At 41.7% G+C, this 21,672-nt stretch overlaps 2 protein-coding genes across 11 annotated transcripts in view; one reads left to right on the top strand and one right to left on the bottom strand.

Annotated features, from left to right (window-relative positions):
* LOC117251362 (coiled-coil domain-containing protein 148-like) overlaps nt 1–469 on the bottom strand; it is a 45,973-nt gene extending 45,504 nt beyond the window's left edge. The window contains exon 1 of the mRNA XM_033617597.2: nt 205–469. The gene's annotated coding sequence lies outside the window, so the exon portion shown is untranslated. The remainder of the gene's footprint in view (nt 1–204) is intronic.
* Nucleotides 1–21,672, top strand: part of pkp4 (plakophilin 4) — a 124,649-nt gene that overhangs the window by 249 nt on the left and 102,728 nt on the right. For 3 of the 10 annotated variants that reach the window (XM_078174464.1, XM_078174462.1, XM_078174465.1), the window contains exons 1-2: nt 16,559–16,589; nt 18,969–19,102. The exons of 1 other annotated variant lie outside the window; for it this stretch is intronic. In XM_078174464.1, coding sequence (XP_078030590.1) covers nt 16,574–16,589; nt 18,969–19,102 — 150 coding nt within the window. In that variant the 5' untranslated portion in view covers nt 16,559–16,573. Of the gene's footprint in view, nt 1–12,147; nt 12,301–16,484; nt 16,590–18,968; nt 19,103–21,515 lie in introns of those variants that run through there. 6 more of the 10 variants (XM_033617591.2, XM_033617592.2, XM_033617595.2 and 3 more) reach the window with 4 other exon arrangements.

The following is a 21,672-nucleotide window of genomic DNA, read 5'->3' on the forward strand; positions in this document are numbered from 1 at the left end:
AAATAAAAAGCATCTGTGCGCAAGGCAGGAGGGTATGGACTGCTGCTTGAACTCAGAAAGTCTTGAATTCACAGTGTGAAGAAGGTGTTAGCTTCTCTTTGTGTGTGGGTGGCACAAGGCAAACTTCTTAAGGTTTCCTCACAGCGGGAGACAATCTAATACTATGCTAATCTTGATCTTGTGACCGAGTCATCGCCAACATACCTTCTGAGGGACCTTCACGCGCTGTCTTCGATGCCTAACCATTGGGATGAAAACTTAGCTGGCTAACGTACAGAAACTGCTCCGGTGTTAGTTTCCCTGTCCTTAAAAAGCTGACTTTTCTCTCATATTGTCCTTGAAAGCGTGTTGCAAAGTGGTGAAGGAAAAGCCAGGTGAGCTTAGAGTGTGGGAATCTCAGGAATGCGAGGTCGCCGTGGGGCGGAGATCCCGACTCTCTGCTCCCGCATGATAAGCTTACCTTTACCCTCACGTTCACTCGCTACATTCAAACTACGCCATATTTAATGACCCTAATCTGCATTTTAAGCAGGGGCGTTTCTTTTAAACGTGTCTCGTGGCTGTATCTAATGTCTCCTTGCTGTGAATTGTGCAAGAATAACCTGCCTTTTAAGAAAAGATGGACTCACCTTTATTGCCCCGGAAGCTTATCAAAGATATAGTCAAATTGCCTTACCTAGTGCATTTAAGTGCAGCTTAACCTTAGCTTGATTAATTAGCCAGGTAGCCTATCTAAAACAGGATTTATACCGTTACCTTGTCCCACTTTGGTTTGAAAAGTAGGTCTAATTTTTAATTCACAATATCACAAAAGACCTAAAGCCCTTTGCTCAGTCTTCAGTTCATATTTCTAATAAACCAGCCTGCATGAATGTCATTGCAAGGGGACTAGAGATTTTCCCATTTATTTAAATCCCTCTGTGCCATGTTTGAGTCTTGCCTATAACAGAGAAACACACAAAGATCGAAGGAGCAGTTATAATTTTGTCATGATGGCTATCCACCAAAGGTCAGGTCTCATATACCCCTATTATCGCTTGAAAGATGTTGGGAGCACTGCTCCAAGTCTCCCCTGTTGCCATGCAGGTGTGGAAAGGTTATCTGCTTGCATCACTGATGTGGTCACAGTGCAAGTTTTATTCCAGCCAGCAGTGGACGTGCATAATGGCAAATGAGATCATACGTGAACTCTTTCTCACACTCACTCCATCTCTAACACACACATACAAGCAGAAGAGGAGTCGCTAGGTTGCTCCCCTCGTGATTCACATTACGGCACAAGACACACACTGCCACACAGCTGACAGCCATTCAGAGTGGTTCACTGTGGAATTGAAAGAACAGCAGGACGCTGGTTTGAAGAGTCAGACTCTCCCTCGGTTTTGCTTTTTTTTCGTAGTTACTGCGTGTACTCTAAGCAGTGACACTGTGTTTGGCACAACGAGAGAGGTTTTAGCAGGTCAGACATTCTGCCAACTCGTTGTCAGTTTCATTTGTCACGCTCCATGTTGTTTACCACTGTTGCTGTACTAGATAGTGAAGCAGGAAACTTTCTGTATTGATTATGTGGGTACTAGTAGATGTAAAAAAAAAAAAGTGTTGTTTGCACAAAGACCAACCTTGTGCCCTGGTAGGCAAAAACACAAACAGTTGCAAAAGGCCTTTTGTGTGTTCTTCATGGTGAGTTATTTTAAATGGGAGCTGACAGCAGTTGAATAGTTTAGCGCCCTTTGGCTGGCCTCTCCTCCTTGTACTTTTTTCACCCTCTAATTCTGGCCTGACATCAAGGCTTAAGCCCTCGCCCCTATGTTACGTGTCAGATTTGCTTTTTCCTACTATGATCAAAAAGTACCCCCCCCCCCCTTCAAGAAAGGGAAAGTATTTCCAGTCTTTTCCTCGCAGCTTGTTTGCCTGGAAACAAAATGGTTATTTGCTTTGTGTCTATGCATGTGTGTATTTAAAGTAAAGTGCTGAAGTATCAACCTCTTCCCTCAGCTGGTCGAGAGAAGGTCAGCTTCCCTTGTGCACAATTCAATCAAGTGCTCTTAAAAGAGCTTTTACTGAGTGGCAGTCAGCATTTTGTGTTTATTTACTCCGTTACCAACCCTTGAATGTATCTTTTATGACATCAGTGTATTCATAACATAAATGCAGACTTTATATAGATACACTTGAACTGCTAAGGCGTACAAGCAGGAATTATGATTGCCTGTCCATGTATACTTTACACTCAACACACTCAATAATCTTTTACTAGATCATTTGCATAATGATACAGATTGGTTTGAAAATGTGAGAGACACTCCTGAGATACATATATTTTTGTCTGGAAAGGACTCTCAGCTACTATGGTATGGCTTCAATGTGGGATGATAATGATAGTCAGATTCCTTTTTTCATTAAATTGTAGCTTATTTCCATCCCATATTTACATGGTGTGGTCATAAGAGAGTTGATCTTTCTCTCCTGCCTCCCTTGAGACCAAACCACATGTAGCAGAGCAGGGAATTTCCATTGTGAAACAGTAAAATTGGCCTTTGTTCTATCACTGGGGAGACTTAAAGAATAAAACAACGAGCAGACCAATTATTTTAAAAAATGCTGTTTTTAATATCTAAAATAAATTGTGAAGATTCAACTCTATTAATATGCAGGAGGATTCCAAGCCCAACTGTTAATCATTAATTTGCAGCATAGCACATTCTTACATTAGGAGTGCTTAACTATCATATGTAAAAATCAAACTAATTAAAGGCACACACTGAATGTATTCAGCCTTCAATGGCTTGTGTGGATAAGCCTTGACATGTGCGGCTGCGTGGCTGATTGTTGATCTAACTAGATATGTAGATAGATTCCTGAAAGAGCCCCAGATTTCATGCTTTGGTTGGATCTCGGACAGCTAAAGATAATACAGAACACAAAGCATGTCAGCGCTTTTGGAGATTAGGTGCACAATAGATTTTTGTCCAGTAAAATAGCCCTCCATAGGCCCGACATGCTGAGTCTGAAAGACTGCCCCTCGCCAGTGTCTGCTATGTGGACAGCAGCAGTGAAGGGACAGAGCTTTTCCACTGTTTTGTGCTCCACATGCAGCCTTTCCAGTGGAGGCTTCCTGCAAGCTCACTGCTCAAACAGTCCCATCTATCAAAGGGTGTGTGGCTGCAGAATATTACCTCAACAGGGCACATAATACCTTGTTGAATATTTCAAAGTGCTACTCACATTATCACCCCAGGCGAAAGCTCTCTCTTTGCTGATGGTAAAAGGAGGAGTGGTAAGGGAGTCCATCCCAGCAGAGTGCATAACATAATAATACGCACCCCTGAAAACACTAGCATAGCCTCTAAAGTCATAAAAACATGTCACCACCTAGAGTGACACTTGATGTGAATAGTGAATTTTTGTGCAAAATGCCAGACTGTTGAAATAACTCAAGCCTTAAGCACTGAGCTTTTGTTTAAAGTGAAAGCACTTGTAGATGTTTCTATGGCAGCAGCTAGGGATGCACTGATTTATTAGACAAACTCCGTTATTGGCCAGTATTCGCCTTGTTGCCTGCCATCGGCCATTCAGGAAATGATACTCCTTTCCCAACAACAATAGCACGTGTAAGCTGGGTTTTTAAACATGGGAAAAGCCACAAAAATAGGCTATAGACTTCTTTCCTATTGTTAGTGGACTAGAGCTGTGAGCATGACTCTGCAGCACAAGAGTATGCCTGTACCCACAAGTGTGTGTGTGTTTTCTGGTGTGACATATTCAGCGTCACGGACAGGCCAGAAAACAGGCTAGTAAACAGTAGAAAGTAGCATGAAGGTTAGTGAACATGCTGTGGTGGTTACTTCTTTTTCCTTACCTCTTACTTATTCAGTCTGTTACAAACTCAGTTTGAGCGCTGCTCGCCAGAAGACAGATGATATTTTGTGGTGGTGTGTCATTGCATCTTGCCAGGAAAGGGGCTAAAATTGCTCACCCAGGGGGTGTATTTTCATCATTGCCGATCGGAGCCGAGGCCAATAAATACCCATGACCACTACAGAGTTGTTAGCCTGTTTACTATATTATATGAATGCCCCTGTCACACTGATGTTAACAGGGGTTTTCTGTGTAGTGGGAACAGGGCTTGAGATGACATTCAACAATGGCACATGTTTGTCTGTTGTGTTATATCAATTTTGCGCAGGCTAATAGGCAGGGCTTAAGGCTAATGTCATCCCAGGGACAATAGAAAATGTTTTTGGTACCAACAGAGATCTTCCCTAGGACACCTTCGGGATGCACCCTATTTTTTCCCTGATAATGCTCCATTGTGAACAACAAATTTGTGTTGAAATTGGTAAGAGAGTTAGTTAATATTTAGTGTGTGTACTCATTCAGTGATAGTGTAATAGGGCTAAATGATGATGTTGATTTGTGTGTCTATTGTTTTCAATGTCTAATTGATTATTTAGTCTATGAAATGTCAGAAAAATAGTTAAAAAAAACTGCCAGCACAATTTCCTAAGGTGGCATCTTGAACTCAGATGTTTTATCTGACCAATGCGTTATGATCATATGTCCATTTGCAATGATATAAAACACATGAGAAAAGGAAACCCTCTTAGTAGATAAACCAGTACCAGCAAATGTTAAGGTTTTTGTTTTGATAGATGTCTCAAATAATTTTCTGTCAACTGACTAATCGCCTTATGACATATTGTTTCAGCACATAAGCTACAAGCATAATGCTGTGTGCTTCTTGTTTTAGACTTTAAAAACTCAGATAGCTTGTTTGTGGGATCAGGTATCATCCCAGAGTGGTATGTGAGTGCCCTGGGTGGCTGGATTTAGTCTGAAGGTGAAGGCATCTCCCCAATGTCAGGTTACATTCTAGTGACCACAGGGTTTATGCCTGTTCCCAGTGAAAACTGAAACAATCTGCAGGACCCGTCTGCCTCTGCTTCCATAAAACTGTACCAAGAAGCACCAGATTCACTTCTTAAATGTCAAGGCATTTAAAAGTGTGCTAAAGTAGAATTAACTCCCGAGAAGGGGAGTTGTTGACATTGGAAATGAACAAATACAGTTCAAGCACATGACATTTAAAATGGCATTTTGTAGATCCTCAGCTTTGCATTTGGTTGTGAAGTTGTGAGGCAGGTGTGGGCTGTGTGATATCAAAGCGTATACTTTATCTTTTCTTTCTCTATCAGAGTAACGTGATATAGTGACAACATCAAAGCTTTAAAAACCTGTAGCCTTAAGGCAATGGTGCACAGATTGATACAACTTCAACAAACAAGACACTGCTCTTTAAGGTTTCTTTGCTCTCTAGAACAAAGCTTAGTGAGCACAGATATCCCAAGGAAACAGAGAAATATCCCAAAATAGCCACTGTTTTTTTGTCTAATGTCTAAAATGTTTGTTTCACTAGAGAAACTATGACTTCAATGCAACCAGTTTACAGACCCATTCAACCTGTTAAAAAGCTCGTTCTCATCTCAGGGAGAACTGCTTTCCTGGCATCCAGAGTGCACTCTCCTTTGCATGCACCAGTAACCCTGAACAATGCCAAAGCCCACTTATTTTGGGATGGACATTCACTCCCAGGTGCACACACATCATTTAAGATTTCCTGTTGCAGCTGAAATATATCCAGAAATGCATTACTCACACAAAGCAGAAAAGGTGCAGGTATTTTGTGGCTCCTGGGATAAGAAACAGCATATTGTTTTGTCAAACATCGGATATAAGAAAAGATTTGCAGAAGTATCTTTATATAATATGATGAACATGACGACACCCACATGTGCAGTCGGTTGCACTCAGAGGATATAAATTCTAGACAATACCTCAAGAAAAACACGCGTTCCTCTGCACAACTGCAAAGTCATACACGTCCTCCATGAATCATTACAGAGTACAACTAAAGGGGAATTTATTTTACCCAACTTGTGGGATGTGATTTATTTTTTCAATTAAATCCCCTTTGATAGATTATCCATATGGTGCCAAGGAACCCTATATTCCCCTCAGTACGCAGTGACATTGCAGTTGAAGATATTCGCCTTTTTGTCAGTCTGTGTAAGAGTCCCAGGATTTTTTTGTTCAACTAAGCCCATAAATTAGAAAAGTTTGGATATCCAATATAGTGTTCCTCACCTGAACTAAGTCATTGTTTTAAAAGGCCAGCTGGTGCTGGTTGGCTGACCTGACATTTATTTAAGTAGCTACATTCCCTCTGTCTTTCTGCATCATGGTTCAATGCATGCCCTGATGTGTCCTGATGGTTAAGGTACAGAGTAGATTTTTGTACACTTATTTCACTTATTTCTTGGGTTCGTCAAGGTTTATCCTCAGTTGTGTTATCCTTGAATGTTTGATCTAGAAGGTATTCTTCTTCTTTTTTTTTCATTTCAATGTGTTTTGAATGCAGACGATTGAAGTGTTAGAAAGGTTGTGGCTTGAGTGGATTATCTTCCTCTTTAACACAAAGTAACAGTCCTTGGCATTTGACCGTTTTCTCCTGACTTTACTCAAGCAAACTCTGTTAAATGGAGAAGCTGTGGTCACTGAAAAAATGAACCCAAGGGGGCTTTCACAATGGGGACCCAGGCCTGGATTTAAGTACGCTTGACCCCAAAGTCCAGTTTGTGTGATTACTGTGAACATATGATTGTACTGTACCCAAGCACTGTACTCTGATCCACGTGCACCTAATAAGGTGGTCTCAAGTACTGTTCATGTATACTCCAGTATGGTATGCATTAGGTGTGAACCCCAACTGTACCAAGGCACAGAAGTGGACTGCTGTATACCGCAACTTCAAGGACTTTTTAGCCAGTCATGAAACTATTTCAATTTAATACAGATACCTCTATATCAGAAAGAAACACAGTCTGCCGCGGTGAGAGTGAGTATTTCCAAATGCATCCAACATTACTAATGTGAAAGCTAAGTAGCAGGGGAGTAGAGAGAGGGAGTAGTTGTACTTTGGCACGGTAAGAATCCATCGTAGCTACAATGAAAATGCCCTAAGTCTTTACAGAAATGTTGGCCATGTCTTCAGATGTGGTTGGAATTGACTGTAATTACAGGTAAACCAAGTCCAAGATTTAGTTCAGCAGCAGCATGTGCACTGTAAAGAATAGTTTACAGTACTCATAAAACTTGCAGCTGTTTTTTTAATGTCTCATTGTCTCTTTAGCTTTTATTTACCTGCAATCTCTTAAACATCTCACATATAACACCACAAGGTATCCAACAAGGTAATTCAAAAACAGTCAGTGTGCAAAACATATCCACTCATCTATAATTTATCTACATTTTACTTTATTTTGGCTTCATTCTTTATTTCCAGGTGAAAGCAAAGTTAATGTTATGGAGGAGGTCAGATTAGGCAGATGCTAGGCCACCTGCTCGAGCAACCCGACCAGTCTGAGGTGTACAGAATTATAGATGAGGTTTTCCCTCCTTAGGACATTGAGAGATCACTTTCCAACCTGCGGGCCAGAACTAGCGGAGGCCAAAAGAAGTTGTAAATGCTTTTGTGGAGTTCTTCTTGTTATTTCAGCCAGCTCTAGTTTGAGCAATGAATTGACTAAGCTGTTAACACAAAAATGTGATCTGGTAATGTGAGATATTCTCAGATGTAGTGATTTTGTTTTCTTCATTTGAGTTGAAGTAATTGAGTGATTGCAGACACTCTTACAAGTGTATCGTTTACCATTAAGTGTAGTTATCTCTATCCCAAGCATCACATTCACACTACACAGTGCTGATGGAAACCTAATGATATTGCAGTAAATGAAAATACCTGCATCAGCCAGTTGTGGGACTTTAAAGTGCCAGAAAGGCCTTGAAACTGTGCTTATTAGCACCATAACTTATTAGTTACTGGCTTGTTTTAGTCTGAAGGACTTTGCTTTATGTCGATCGCTATATTTCAGTTTTTTCAGTTATCAGTAGCTGCACTCATTTTGAATGGGCAGCGGCATGTTGTTCCATGACCCCTGTCTGTCCACTCAGAAGCACAGAGCATTGAGCAGGCAGTGCCAATGCAAATCAGCACTTAGGAAGTACACGGGCAGGCCTATGCTTATCCATCTCCGTCTTGAAGCTGGTTTCGTAATACTTCACAGGAACAGGACTTTCCTTTCTTTTGTTTTGTTTTTCCAAGTTCACCAAAGTTCACAAGTTAGAGTCACTGCACAGCGGAATTTAATCTTTCAGTCTCAATAGTTTGTTCTTGTTGTCTAGAAGAGCTCATTCAATATACTGAACAACCAGAGGACCAGAGCGTGTTTGTACAGTTGTAGTGCCTGAAGCTTGTCAATTAGAATGAAAGGAGGAGCAGTTCTGTGTCAATATAAAAGGATTTTCTTTACATCCTAAAGCAGAAACTCAATCATGATTACCACTGAACATAAAAATCTTGACATCTGGTACAGTTGAAGAGTTGATTGATACTTTCTATGATAATCAGTATCATGATACAGTGTGTATTTTATTTAGGACAAGAAAGTTAATCCGTTCTTGCGGTAAAAGTCTGTCCATGCCAAGAACGAGTATAATGATAACGATGTGAGCATTCACACTGATGAATGATAAAGTTCTGTAAACAGTGGTGCCAAGCATGCGCTGCAGGCTCAAGGTGTGTCGGCAGCTTAGGAAAGTGGATATTGATGACCTGTTTCTGCTGTATCTTGCTTCTCCTCACCTCTGTTAATATGAATAACAAAACACCAATGATTCTGAGGGTGAGCCCAAATGCATCCCAGGTGTCCTCCATCTTGATAGCATCTTTATAAAGACTTTGTTTTATCAAACAGGGGTGCGTTTTTTTTGTAACCCCAGTAATGAGTCTCTTCGCAATGTCATCTGCCACGTTGGATGTGATGCCTTGTAAATTTACATGGATATTGATTGGCTGTTCATCACATCACTCTGACAGGGATCCCAACGCCACTGTCATTGTCGATTAAGTTGTGATTTTGACTAGGCCATCCACTTGCAGTATTTCCCACAGAATTTGGATGTTTTCTTATATTGTCCTTTTTAAATTAACTGAACTCGGTCCTCTGAAAGTTGACCAAAAAGTGGACCGACAGAAAAGGGGCTTTTTGTGTTCACATTGTCAGTTCATTTGAAAGAGGACTCAGACTGTCGACTGCATTTGTCAGAAAATAGCATTATTATGGCCTTAACCTGCCCTATGATGGGCTATCGGTTCACATCCAGGCTTTGAAAGCATTGGCATGATAGCTTGCACCTCTTTTTGAGCAAACAGTGATGAATTACTTATATGAAAGTTTATATTTTTATATTATTTTTATTTTTAAAATTATGTATTTTAAATGTAATGGTTGTATGTATGTGTGTGTGGACCATTTGAGTCTGTAATAAAGATTATTAGTTCTCTTTCTTTTCAACTTCAGCTCTGATGGGGCCTCAGTCCTCTTTCTGTTCACACTGTAGCCTATATATAATATGTATTGACATAGTTTTGTTTTTACTTTGACATGGCACTGCAGTGCAGTTATGAAGCCCCTTGCTTTCAGATTAACTTAAAATTGTAGGTAAACCTTAGCGTTTCTGTGCTGTAGACTGTTGCTGTGTAGTGTATTCTGCATTCCACATCTGGAGACGTGCAGTATCTTCCTTGGACCAAACTACCTCTCCTCCTACATCCTTGCAAGTGTTGCAGGCCACCGTGGTTTCATCTGTTTTCTCAAGCGTCCCAGTGTAATAGCATGTGATCTAGAGGGCTAAATACAACGGCAAAGAGCAAAGCGAACCTGGGGCACTTTGTGTTCACAAGGTTAACCGAACAGCACCGAACAGCACCGCGGACTTGAAGCGAACTGTACTCAGACCATGTAGCTGAAATATGTCCACTTACTCTTTGGTCTTAGTATGGTTCACCTCAGAGGGGTCTGAGCTCTCTTGGAGTGTTCACATATGCGCAAAAAAATGCAGAGTCACTGCTCTGAGTCCGATTGGAGGGCTGAAACACCCTTAGAATATATATGTATAAGGGGCAGTACCTGGGGAGATGGGGTGTCCCTTGGTATCATTCTGTGTCCCATCTCTGAATTCAGACATTTTTGGGATTCCGTCAGCGCAGCACAGGCAGAACAATTAGTGAGGTTTTTTTCCCCCTCAACGGCAGTTTGTGGCGTTTGGGTCACGGGGCGATAATTTATTAATTGACTCAATCAGAGCTGATCCGATCAGATCGATGGACAAGAGGAGCAGCTGCTAGAGAGGCAAACGAAAGCAATCGAAATGAAAGGTTAAGTTTCACCTTAACTGCGCCTGACGTTCTGCTGCTCTGTCTGTTCCCAGAGTACGGTCTGCGCTTAAACACTATATATTTATAGTCATTGCTATAGTTATGGTGTGGACAGCCCTTTAGTCTTCAGAGTTGTATCTATTAGCTCATAGGTGTTGGAGAAATAATATCACAGCTTTCTGGGATGCCTGTTGACAGATTTTCTCCCCTCTTCATCAGGGTTTGCCTTGCAATGGTATCTACCCAATGTTGGGTGTAGAATTAACAAACCATGCCAAGTTTTATTTAACCTTTAGATCTGAAGGCTGTGTCAGAATCTCTGTATCGTCCTCCATGTTGAGCTTCCCTTTGTGTCCATTAATTTAATGCCTATGTGCTTACTCAGTCACTCAGGAATCCTTAAGTTTCAGCTGTATGACTGTATCTCAGCCTTGTAGCTGAAATGTGTTCACTAACTCTTGGAGTCATAGCCACATAAAAATAATCTAATAAAACCCTGCTGTTTGTAACTGGATCACATTTTGGGGGGTGAAATGATATGGCTGAGGACCCTGCCAACTAGACATGAACAAAACTGAAATGGATTGGTGGTTATATTTATAATCATTATTTCTCACACAGTCACTGGCGCACATGAAGTGTTCATTAATATGTCAGAGTGAGGTGTATGTATGGCAGGAAATGTAGAAGTCATCATTCTTTTATCTCCCAATTCATCACAACAAACCTACAAAATTGCCCCCTTTTATATAGAAGAAGTCAGCTAAGCGAAATTTATACAATTCATAGCTTTTTGATTGATTATTTTTCTGGGGTGGCAGTTCATCGTTTGCCGTAATCAGTCTTAATAGAAGGTGCTGAGTGAGCTCCGTTATTCACCTCAGAGACACCTTACATTATGAGAGCCAGGACACTGCCAATAGCAGGACATTTGTTATGCTAATTTTCCTTCTCGATTTTTCCCATTCGGATGATCTCCATCTTTCTGTCATACGTAAAATCTAAACATGATCATTTGATGATCATCTGATATTCTCAGCAGCGGGAAAATGCTTGGCACAGCAAATGGGGTGCGTAGGGTTGATAAAACTGCGGCATTGATTAAACACGTTTTTAACTGAACTGTTAAATGAGGCTAAATAATGAACATCCCAATCCACGATCAAAGTCTTTTATTTGACTTTGTCGATTAGCTTTAAATCTCCCGTTACATTTGTCTTGTGCCACATCTGCTACACAAGAAATGAGTTTATTGCATTGACTTCTCTGGAGATGTACAGAGCATTATGCTGTAATTCCTTCTTGGGAGGCTTTGCTGCTGTTGTGTTTGCATTGTAATTGTATGCAGGAAGGCATTAGGGTGTTAAATGTATTCGTCTAACAATGTGCAACGGGATGAAGCACGTCTGTCTAGCCCAAACCCGGATTCTATTTAGGGGATTTACATGCAATCAGAATAATTTATGTCCTCTTCTGTCACAACATATTACAGTTGGTGACATGTTGGAAACAGCTGATGAGACTCCGGTTGAGCCTCTCTGCTCCCCATTAGGTGAGGTATTGTTGTGAGGAAATGATGGAGAGAGTGAATGATCACTATAGGAAGTCGTTCACAGAAAGTTAGTCATGTGTTTTTACCGTCACACAATGCAAACATGGATTATTTGGTCTGCAGCCATCTTCCCCCATGTCCTCTTTGAGTAAACATATCCTCGGAGATAAAGTATGCTTGCAGCGTGTGGCATGAGTTGGTGTGTTCTGAATGGACTGTACAATGACTGTATTTCCTGCCTTTACTCAGAGGCAAGCCCTGCCCGGGAGATACACATGCTCAGATAGGCCTCCGGTTATTGCAACATTTGTCGAGGTGAGGTTCAAGGTGTGAGGTAGGCATGGGTGCAGCTTCTGAATGATTTCTTTTACGTGTACACTTTGAAGAGAAGGTGGAAGGGATGCTGTCGGACTATTGTCTTTGCTCCATATAGCTTCACACTTCGTTTAATCCTGCATCAACAGAAGGACAGGTATGTGTCTATTTAAAGGAGGCTACATTATTCTCTGTAGCCTGTTCAGGGTAATGATTGATAGAGTGATTGTGTGTACATGTGAGACAGTTTCTGCTCTGGAAAGGAGACATTCCTTTGGTGTTGGGTGTGTCAATATGAGCAAAGCATTTTCAGCTGTTGAAAGCAGCAGAAAGTGAAACATCTAGGGATCTAATAATAACTTTTTGTGTTTTGCTGCTGGCAAGTCCATCATGCGCTTACAGAAGATTTGTCATCCTCCCACATGTGGCACCCACTAAGAAGTCGCAGTATGTGGATAGTTAGGAGCATACTGTCTGAGGTTGAGGTTAATCAGTGACGTGCAGTATGTGCAGGACTATTGGTGTATTTGTGTTACACACATTCTCAAATCAGCTCAGAGTATTGACTTTGTCAGGGCTTCAGTCGGCTCTTCCTAACCATGTGTTTAGCCTAATAGCGTGTGCAGTGGGGGATTTCAGAAATTGTTTCAGAATTCACTGACTTGCTGTAAAAGTATAATGCTGCTGTCGTGACTGCTTTTTGAGTGGATGCAGAAGTGTTTTTCCAGCTCTGTCTTCATTCTGGGGATTTATTGAGGCTGAAATATATTATTGTTCATCTTGGTGAATTATGATAAATTATACTGGACCACAAATGTTAGTTTTATTCAAGGAAGTCAATAGGCTGGGTGAAAGAAGCAATTAAGCATTGTGGTTCTTTGGGGACGTAGTTGTAGCTGCTGAGAGATTAGTAATGGGACTGTATTTCTCCCCACAAAGCTTTCACATGCTACATAATGCTGCTAGGTCACTCTAGATAAGTGCCATGGGGCAACTATGTGCCACAGCGGCATGAGAGCATGGGTTTTTTATTAAAAATATACCTATGATTTCACAGATCACCTCCTCTTGTGCAAGTCAAAGTGTTGCTAATCCGTTAACATCTAGTTTGGTCTTTGGTTTGGATAAAAACCTGCACAATGTTAGCCTTACGTGCCTGATGGTTGCCCTCCTGAATAGGAGGCTGGGAGGCACCTGTAATGATCAAATCACATTTATTCATTTCAATAAAGCTGATTTAGTTTAAACTTATCCTTAATAACTTCATTCAAATTGAGGAATTGTTTGATTTTTTTAGGGTGATGACATCACCAAATGTGACAACAGACATTTGAAGCTGCATTCAAAATCTCAGTTGGAGCTCTGAATGTAAAAATGACATTTGATACAGGCCTACTCCTCAGCACAGCTTAGATATATGCATATCAGGCATGCACTTTGTCCACCATGTTTGTGTCAAACATCCTGAGGGTTGCATATGCTGGAAGCTTAGAGGTCTAATGGGATGCTTGATACATAGTAAAATATTTATCAGCTCACTCTACACAATGTGGCTCTTATGAGGTTTTTTTTTCACCTCATAGATTGCCATGTTTGGCTTTATATTTGGAAGTAAAATGTGTTTTAAAGAGGTATTTATGCTACTTATTATTTATTTTGACTCCAAAAAGAGGTGCAGTAGATAAGAGAAATGCAGTCTGGTGTATGTTCCTTGAGCAGCTCTCAGCTCTGTTTGAGCTGTGGAATTCCCGGACCTTTTTAGCTCAGCACGTCGGAGTAATCAGCATTTGAACTGCTGCTTCTCCGAGACTCCCTGCAATTGAAATTCAGGCTAATTTGTAATTATTTCTCAGCTCATCTCCATTTGTCTGTGTTGAATGTCTGTGACCTGCATCACTCAGCTTCCTGAAGACAAGTCTTCCTCCCTCTGACTGACAGACAATAGATCTTTTGACTAACAGGAACACTGCGTGTGTTTAGATGACGGCAGTTTATCTCATCTTGAAATGAAAGTGAGAAATAAAGGAATAAATCAGTCGATGCGTTTATGCGCACTTATGTCACCTGGTGGCTGTTGGATTGCTGCGTTGACCTGATTTCCTAAATGTCCTGTAAGCAAGAAGGGATTAAGAGAATAATGATGACTGTGTTTGCTTGCACAAAATATTATGCTTTTTTTTTTTTTTTTTTTTTTTACTTCTGTTCCGAAAAAGACAGTATTCCTACAAAGCTGTTCACGTGGCTAATAAAGATAAATATTCCACTAATACTCCTGGTAACATGCAGTCGTGCATACTGCGATTAACGTTGTTATCATATCAAAATATGGAAACGTAGAACAGCTAGAGGTAATTGTGCTGTTTAGCTTCTTTGCATAATTTCTTTTTCTTTGCAACAACAGTTTTTCACCATTGTCGGACTCGTTTAACTGTGCAGACACAGTCTCCTTTCATCCCTTAAGCTACCTTATTGAAGAGGTTGGCGTGGCGATATTTGCACATATCAGAAACCTGCTGATAATCAAGCCTTTTACAATGTTTAAAAGTAGGCATGTTTCTCCTTTTGACCAGACATGTGGCTTGCCTTTTGGGCATGTATCTCTACACCAGCCTTGCAAACTGCTGGCTATATGATCTGTGTATAATGCAGCGTATAATGCAGTTAAGATGCATATTCTGAAAATGCTGTATACATGCCCAAAGAATGCCCCTAAAACCTGACTAATACTGCCATATCCCACAAGTCTTAGTTGGAAAATGTTATATTTGGAAAAAGGCCTAATACAAAATATCCAAAGAGATTATGCTATTTAAGTGACCCCTATAAAATTCTGAATATTTTCACATAAAGAATAATAGTGGAATATTAGTGTGCATGTAGTGGTAGTCCGTGAAACAGGCCTGACTTCTCAACAATGAGAGAACATGACATGTCAGCATGACAAACCCTACAGACCGGTAGTATCAACAAGACAGCAGTGCTGCGGCTTGAAAGGAAAGTTTATTACTCATAGTGGTACGTCCTTGAGCTCAAAATAATCAAACTGAAAGTCTGACTGAAATGGAAACCGAAGTAAATAAGTTTGTTTTAACCGTTTAGGTGCAGGATATTTGTAAAACTCTGTCAAGGAAACTGTTTGCTCTGCCACTACAGAGCCCGACCTCTCACTGCACCATCAATCTAAATGCTCTGACCTGGAAAGAAAACAATTCTTCAGGGTTCAAAATGATAAATCACTGATAGTCTTAAATATGCAGTCTTGGCTCCAGATATGCCCTTGGAGCAGCGTGCTCACCGAGCGGCTGCATGTAAACACAGGAGTTACAGTAATGTTGCTATGATGGCGCATGTAAACATGTTCTCCTCTTTCTTGCTTTAACCTGATTTCTCCCAGTAACCTGGTTTCCCGTGTGCATGTAAACGTAGCCTGCATGACGGCTGATAGTACATTTGCTGCAGCAGTGTTCCTGTAGAAGGTGACACAAGGTACAGGTGGCTTTCAGAGGGATAAGAGAACTGATGAATTCATGTCTGCGGATGGAATTCATGCACGAAGGCGGTATCTGAATCTGGGACAGTAGGTCTGTGTTTGAAACATGCTCAACTTTAACACAGTTGGACAGATTTTAAAACACATTGTACGACCATTTCCTTTTTCTCCCTTGAACCTTAAACTACACTTAATCTGGGAGAGGGAGAGTCATGGAAAGAGGGATTGTGTAAGAGGCTCCGAGGAGTGGCCGGAGTCTGAGGTCAGTAGATCAGATCACGTGATCCAGCGAGCCAGGGTGGAGTAAGGCTAAGACTTTTCTTGGCAGACTAGAGACACTAAGGATTATGATACTTAAAGGGGAGATTTAGCTCTGACTAGAAAGAGCGTCTAGTAAAAGAGATGCTTATTATTGCACGTTGAATAGTTGGATGTTGTTTGAAATAATCAGGTTTGTCCTGTCATTATCCATGCTCAAAGATGTTGCCATGCTCGTACACTAGGTGTTTATTTTCTGCTTAGTCAAGGGAAATAAGCATAATGCTAATAATTAGGCACTGGTTTTACCTCATTGTTTAGACCAGAATGAGGTCATCTGTACTCTGTGGGAACTACGCAGTACGGCCCTCAGGCATTAACCTAATGACAGCCTTGAAAGCTGCACAGATTGGGCTCCTCACCTACTTCTCAGTCTTGTGCTTGCTCTTCGAACTGTCTCAGGGCTTGACATACCAAAGTTTTTAAGCACCAGGCAGTGCAGCAAGGTTATTCTTCCCCTCAGAGATTGGAGGGAAACACAGAAAGAAATGTTGAAGAACCAGTCAGCTGTGTGCCTATAGGACTGTGGTAGGTTGGCAACAGCATTGTCGTCTTCACTACCATCTCGGAGCTGCAGAGAACGCCAAGCTAAGCAGAGTGAAGTCATTCTGGACCAGATATAATGGGGAATTTTAGAGGTAGGCACGGATACACATTGCAATTTCTCTGTGCTTAATGGTGCTTTCAATAAGGCTTTCTTTCCTTTTTGTGTGTTGTTTTTTCTGTGGGTCTATTTCCTACAGTCTGCTTGGTGTGCACTTTCCTACAGTCAAGTTTAGACTGCTGAGAAATATTCATTTGGATTTTGGACAGATTACATACACAGATTATGGTCAAGGCGTAAAGAATGTTCTTCCTTTTTCTTTTTTTTAAATAGTCATTATTTGATGGAGGGCACATTTTATGAAATAGTGAAGGGGTTACAGAGGGGTCAGGCTCGATAAGGCCCCAATTTATACTTAATCTATGGTGATTTACATGACAGTTACCCTAACTAGATTCCATAGCTGCACACCCCTCTTTGTCCTTCACGGAGAAGGTATTGAGAGAGAAAGCAGAAAGGATTTTTTTTTTTGGCCACCCCGACCAGATCTGCAACTTCTGTCAGCTTAAAATGTGCACTCAGTCAGGCCTGTTTGTGTTGTTCTCTGTGTTTGTGCAGAAGACAGGGGGAGGAGTTCTGTTGAAATTCAAACAGTTTTCCCCGTTTCCCCTCGCTGTGTTTTCTGGGAAATCAAGAGCCATGTCCTTGATTCAAAGGCTGCAGTAGTGGGAGGGGAGTCGGGGCGGTGTGTTGCAACACTATGAATGAGCAGGAAAGGAATTTGGGAGACTGACAGGGGAATACATGGAATATCCTGTGTGGACTAACTTACTTAGGAGTAGTAAAACCTTATCTGTCATTTAACACCAGGGCTGGCACATGATGCGGCGCTTCAGCTCAGACACCTTGAAATGCTTACGCTGCCTCGGTGACAGACTCCCAGAATACCTCAGGGTCACATTTCGTCCAAATGTCTGGGGGACCTCCCACATACTTCATGTACAACCCTCTCTAATGGCCAAAAACTTTTATGTTCTCACTGTGAACAACCCGACCAGCTCACACAAACTGGCTGTCAGCCTGAGCTAAGTGATTCCTTACCCGAGTGTGTGTGTGTGTGTGTGTGCATGCAAATTCAAGTTCTGCTTTTACATGACAGAAAATGACCCTTTAACCCTTTAAAATGATGTCTGTCAGCACAAAATTGACTAATTTAGTTAAAGCTACTGTATATCAAATCTTCCAGTCACCCTGAGGCTGCCATTATGGACTAAGAGTACGATAATAGACACTTTTATGGAGGTAGAGTTCAGTTGCTAGCGGCAGGGCTATTTGTAAATTACCATATGGTTATTTAATGGTGGTTTTAGCAGCTAATATTCCTCTGCATATTCACATGTAATGACGGCATCTCACCACACCATGCATCACCTCGACTGCATTCTGAGTGGTTCAGCAAAGTACAGCATGTAGGTCAAGATATATGTGTGGAAACCAAAGGGTGGAATATGTCTTTATGTTTGTATCTTGGAGATGACAGCAGCAGTGGATTTCTAAGGCAGTAAAAGTCACAGTAAAATCCCCGTTTCCCTAAAGTCACATACCTCCTGTGTTATTAGACCCCTTGCTTTTGTCTAGTGCTGCAGCCCTGAGCTATGAGGCAGCCATCGCAGCCTTTAGCTGCCCCGTCTGGCTCAACAGGCTCCTTCTAGTAAATATGGATCCACCTTGAGCAGCGTTCCCCTGACACTCTCCCTGTCAACAGATATAATGAGACCATAACTATTCGTTCTACTTTCTCATTTCAATCCGGGACAAGAGGCCAGAGAGGGAGCGAAGGAGACAGGAACACCTTATCTCTTCCGTCGTGCTGCTGACTTGTTTTTTATTTTATTTTGTTTTTTTCAAAGGCCTGTCCTCGTTCATCTTCTTCTACCCCTCCAGTGCATCTTACACACAAACATGTATAGCACTCACCTGTGTGCACACATGCTTGATATTTTCGGGAAGCTATTACATTGCTGTGATTTGGATTTCCATTGTTTTATGGCTTCATGACAAACAGTGGCCACCGCTGTGTTTGTGTTGTATTTTTTCATGTGACTGTATTACATACACAGATCATCTTTTAACTCATGTGTTGTCTCAGGGCCATATGGCATTGATTTGCACTGTCACAGACGTGAAACATTGACAGTCTTTTTCTCTTTGGGCCATATGGCATGTGTGGGTGTGTGTTTGTGTATTGCTGGTGATGGCGTGTGACCATTGATAGTCACTTCTCAGCATCACTCGCCTGTGTGTATCAGGGAGTGGTTGACTCAAGTGTGTATCTATGAGTGGAGTGTGTTTGCACACACATGCACACGGTCTGGTATGTGTGTACAAGATTGTTGTTTTTTTTTCCCTAAAGAGTGCCTGTGGTGACCAGATCATGTTGTGTGTGTGTGTGTGTATGTGTATGTCTACACAGGAGGAATGCCAGCTCCTGAGCAGAGCCCAGTGACGGAGGAGGGGCTTCTGCTGACCAACCGCGACCGTTCAACTGGCCGCAATATGGAGACTGACAACACCGCCAACAACATCCTGGCCTCCGTCAAAGAACAGGTAGTGTGTTTCTTCCGTTCATACTAGGGCTGTAGTCAATCAGGGAAGAACTTGGTCGACTGAAATTCTACCTACTCTTGAAACAATTTATTGGTCGATGGAGGAAAAAAATCTGCTTGTTATCTCTGGATGAACTGAAATGCCCACAGTGCACTGAGTGTACTCTATCTGGTAGCGTTGTGTGTCCACAAAAGCGTTTACAGGAACATTTACTCTGGGCAAGTAGCCTACGCTCTGTGTTGGGGAAACTGGAATGCTTGATGCAGTTGTTTGACATGAAAACTGAAAAAAATGTGATTTCTAAGGTAACATTATCTGAAAATAAACTTCGCAGTGTATCAGTGAAGCAGATTATTTGCATGCGCGAGTCTGTGTCGCCACCAAGCATTGGACAGGATGGATGAGAAAAGTCTGACATACTAGGCACTTTGGTAGTTGACTACGGAGTTGACGATGTCATAAACAATATGATGTTACAAACATTAAATATCTCTGGAATTCTGCATATGAGGAACATACTTTTTTTTGCCCAGAAGCTAACGTTACCTGTCCTGCTGTTCCAACGAAGGCCCAGGCCCAGAAGCTTTGTAATTCAAGGGTGTGTTCAGATCTAGAGTTCGCTTGCTGTGGTCTGAATCAGGGACTAATTTTGTTACCTGGTTGCATAACTGCCTAGAGTTGGTTCGTGCTCTCGTGGCAGCATTTACAAGCTGACCAGATAAAATGCCTTGCCTGAAAAAGATGCTCTTGATTGGTCAGAATTTCTGTGCAGGAAAAATCCAGGAAGTTAACAAAACACTGAAGAAGAGTACACTTGCAAGATAAATGCAACACTTTCCAGTGTCACAATGGAGGGACAACCACGCGAGCTAATTTTAGTGCTGGTCATCGTGTGTTATATTGCTTGCATTGTTCAAGGCGCATTTTAATAATCCTCTAGGACTATTGCTCATGTTTAACCCAAACAATGCATAATGCGACTGCAGTTGGTTCGGGTTGAGGTCAGTACACATTCTCACCACAAACGAATCGCACCAGAGTTTGTTTGTAACCTGGCCGAGACCACCTCTTTAAGAAGGTCTCGGCCAGGTTGTTTTGGTGTGCACCAGAGTGCGATTGCTGTGTTCACACCTACCCAAATCAACCGCACTTAGGCGGCAAACAAACTTGAGTTCGATTGAACCGAACCAAACAGGACATGTGTCTTTTTTGGAGATTTTGTAAAAGAATGAATGCCTTTGTCATTATTCATGCACTTTCCTGTGTTGCAAAATGGGAGGTGGAAATTGTCCAAATGGATAAAACGCCGCACTCGTCACTGTTACTTTTACCCAACCATCCAATCACAGTGGAGGAGGGGTGGGCCATAGACCAACTGTCACATACATGTACAAGTGCTGAACAACAACGACTGCCGTTTTCAGCTGGTAAAAAAAGCTTTTGTGGACATACAGTCCAATGAAAGTGACATCAGTGATTGTCCAAACAATGAGAATTTGGTTGGACTGGATGGTTGCAGCCCTAGTTCATACCACACTAAGGACCCACTGATTCACGTCACATCTCTCATATTGCAGCTACTATTTAAGCTTTAATAAACCATTTACTTTGTACACTGACATTTATAGAACACTATTTTGTCTGGTGACTCACACATTGTACAAGGAAGAAATCCACTGGGTGAGGTATATAGACAGTTTTTTCCTGCGCACTTGTGTCACACACCCTGTTGTCACTGCAATCATACACCTTACCTCCCTGACACAGAGTCCAAAGTAGAAAGTTGTCATCTCTCGGCGTGTGGCTTCATGGAAAGATTTCTGTTTAAATCACAACTGTGGTCGAGGTGGACTTTGTTTACTTTCTTGGTCTTGAAGTGGAATAAGTTTGACTGGGATGTATTGGTTGTTTATTGCCTGCTGTCATGGCCTGGCTTGCATCAATGGACAACCAGGAAGATCATCTCTGGCAGGGTTAGTGAGCCTGTGGAGGGACATACCCTCTGACTCACTCCATCTTTGCCTGTCTCTCTGTGATTCGTCCACACTGCCTTCTGTTACACACACACACACGCACACTTTCCTTTCCACTCTGCCCTCCATATTCTTGGGAATCCAGCACAGGGCAAACTGGGCTAAAGAGATTCTGCTCATTGTTAATGATGTTAATTCCCCTCTGTGACGTCTCTCATACCTCTTTTTCCCTGAATGACACTTTAGTTGGGCTACAGTTTGATAATAAACGCCACATTCATTTCAAATAGCCCACAGGTGTCCCATTTAGGCTTGCTGCAGGAAAGTGGGTATTGTTTACACGAGTAAGGAAAGAAAGAAGGAGGGAGCACCTGTCGATGTCACTTCCTTCCCTAGAGTATTCCTCAGTGGCTCGTCCGGTTAGAGCAGATATCCGTGCAGGCAGGCAGGCAGGAAGAGCGAGTAGCCTGCCTGAGCTGTTTCTTTCAGAGTGACTAGCTGGAGACATGCCTCAGAGGGAATTCCTGCTAAAGAGTCGAGACTGTAAAATGATCGTTCTCCTCAGTATTTAACAGAGTTGGAGAGGCAAATCAGAGG

The sequence above is a fragment of the Epinephelus lanceolatus genome, chromosome 14 (assembly GCF_041903045.1).
Source record: "Epinephelus lanceolatus isolate andai-2023 chromosome 14, ASM4190304v1, whole genome shotgun sequence".
NCBI lineage: Eukaryota > Metazoa > Chordata > Actinopteri > Perciformes > Serranidae > Epinephelus > Epinephelus lanceolatus.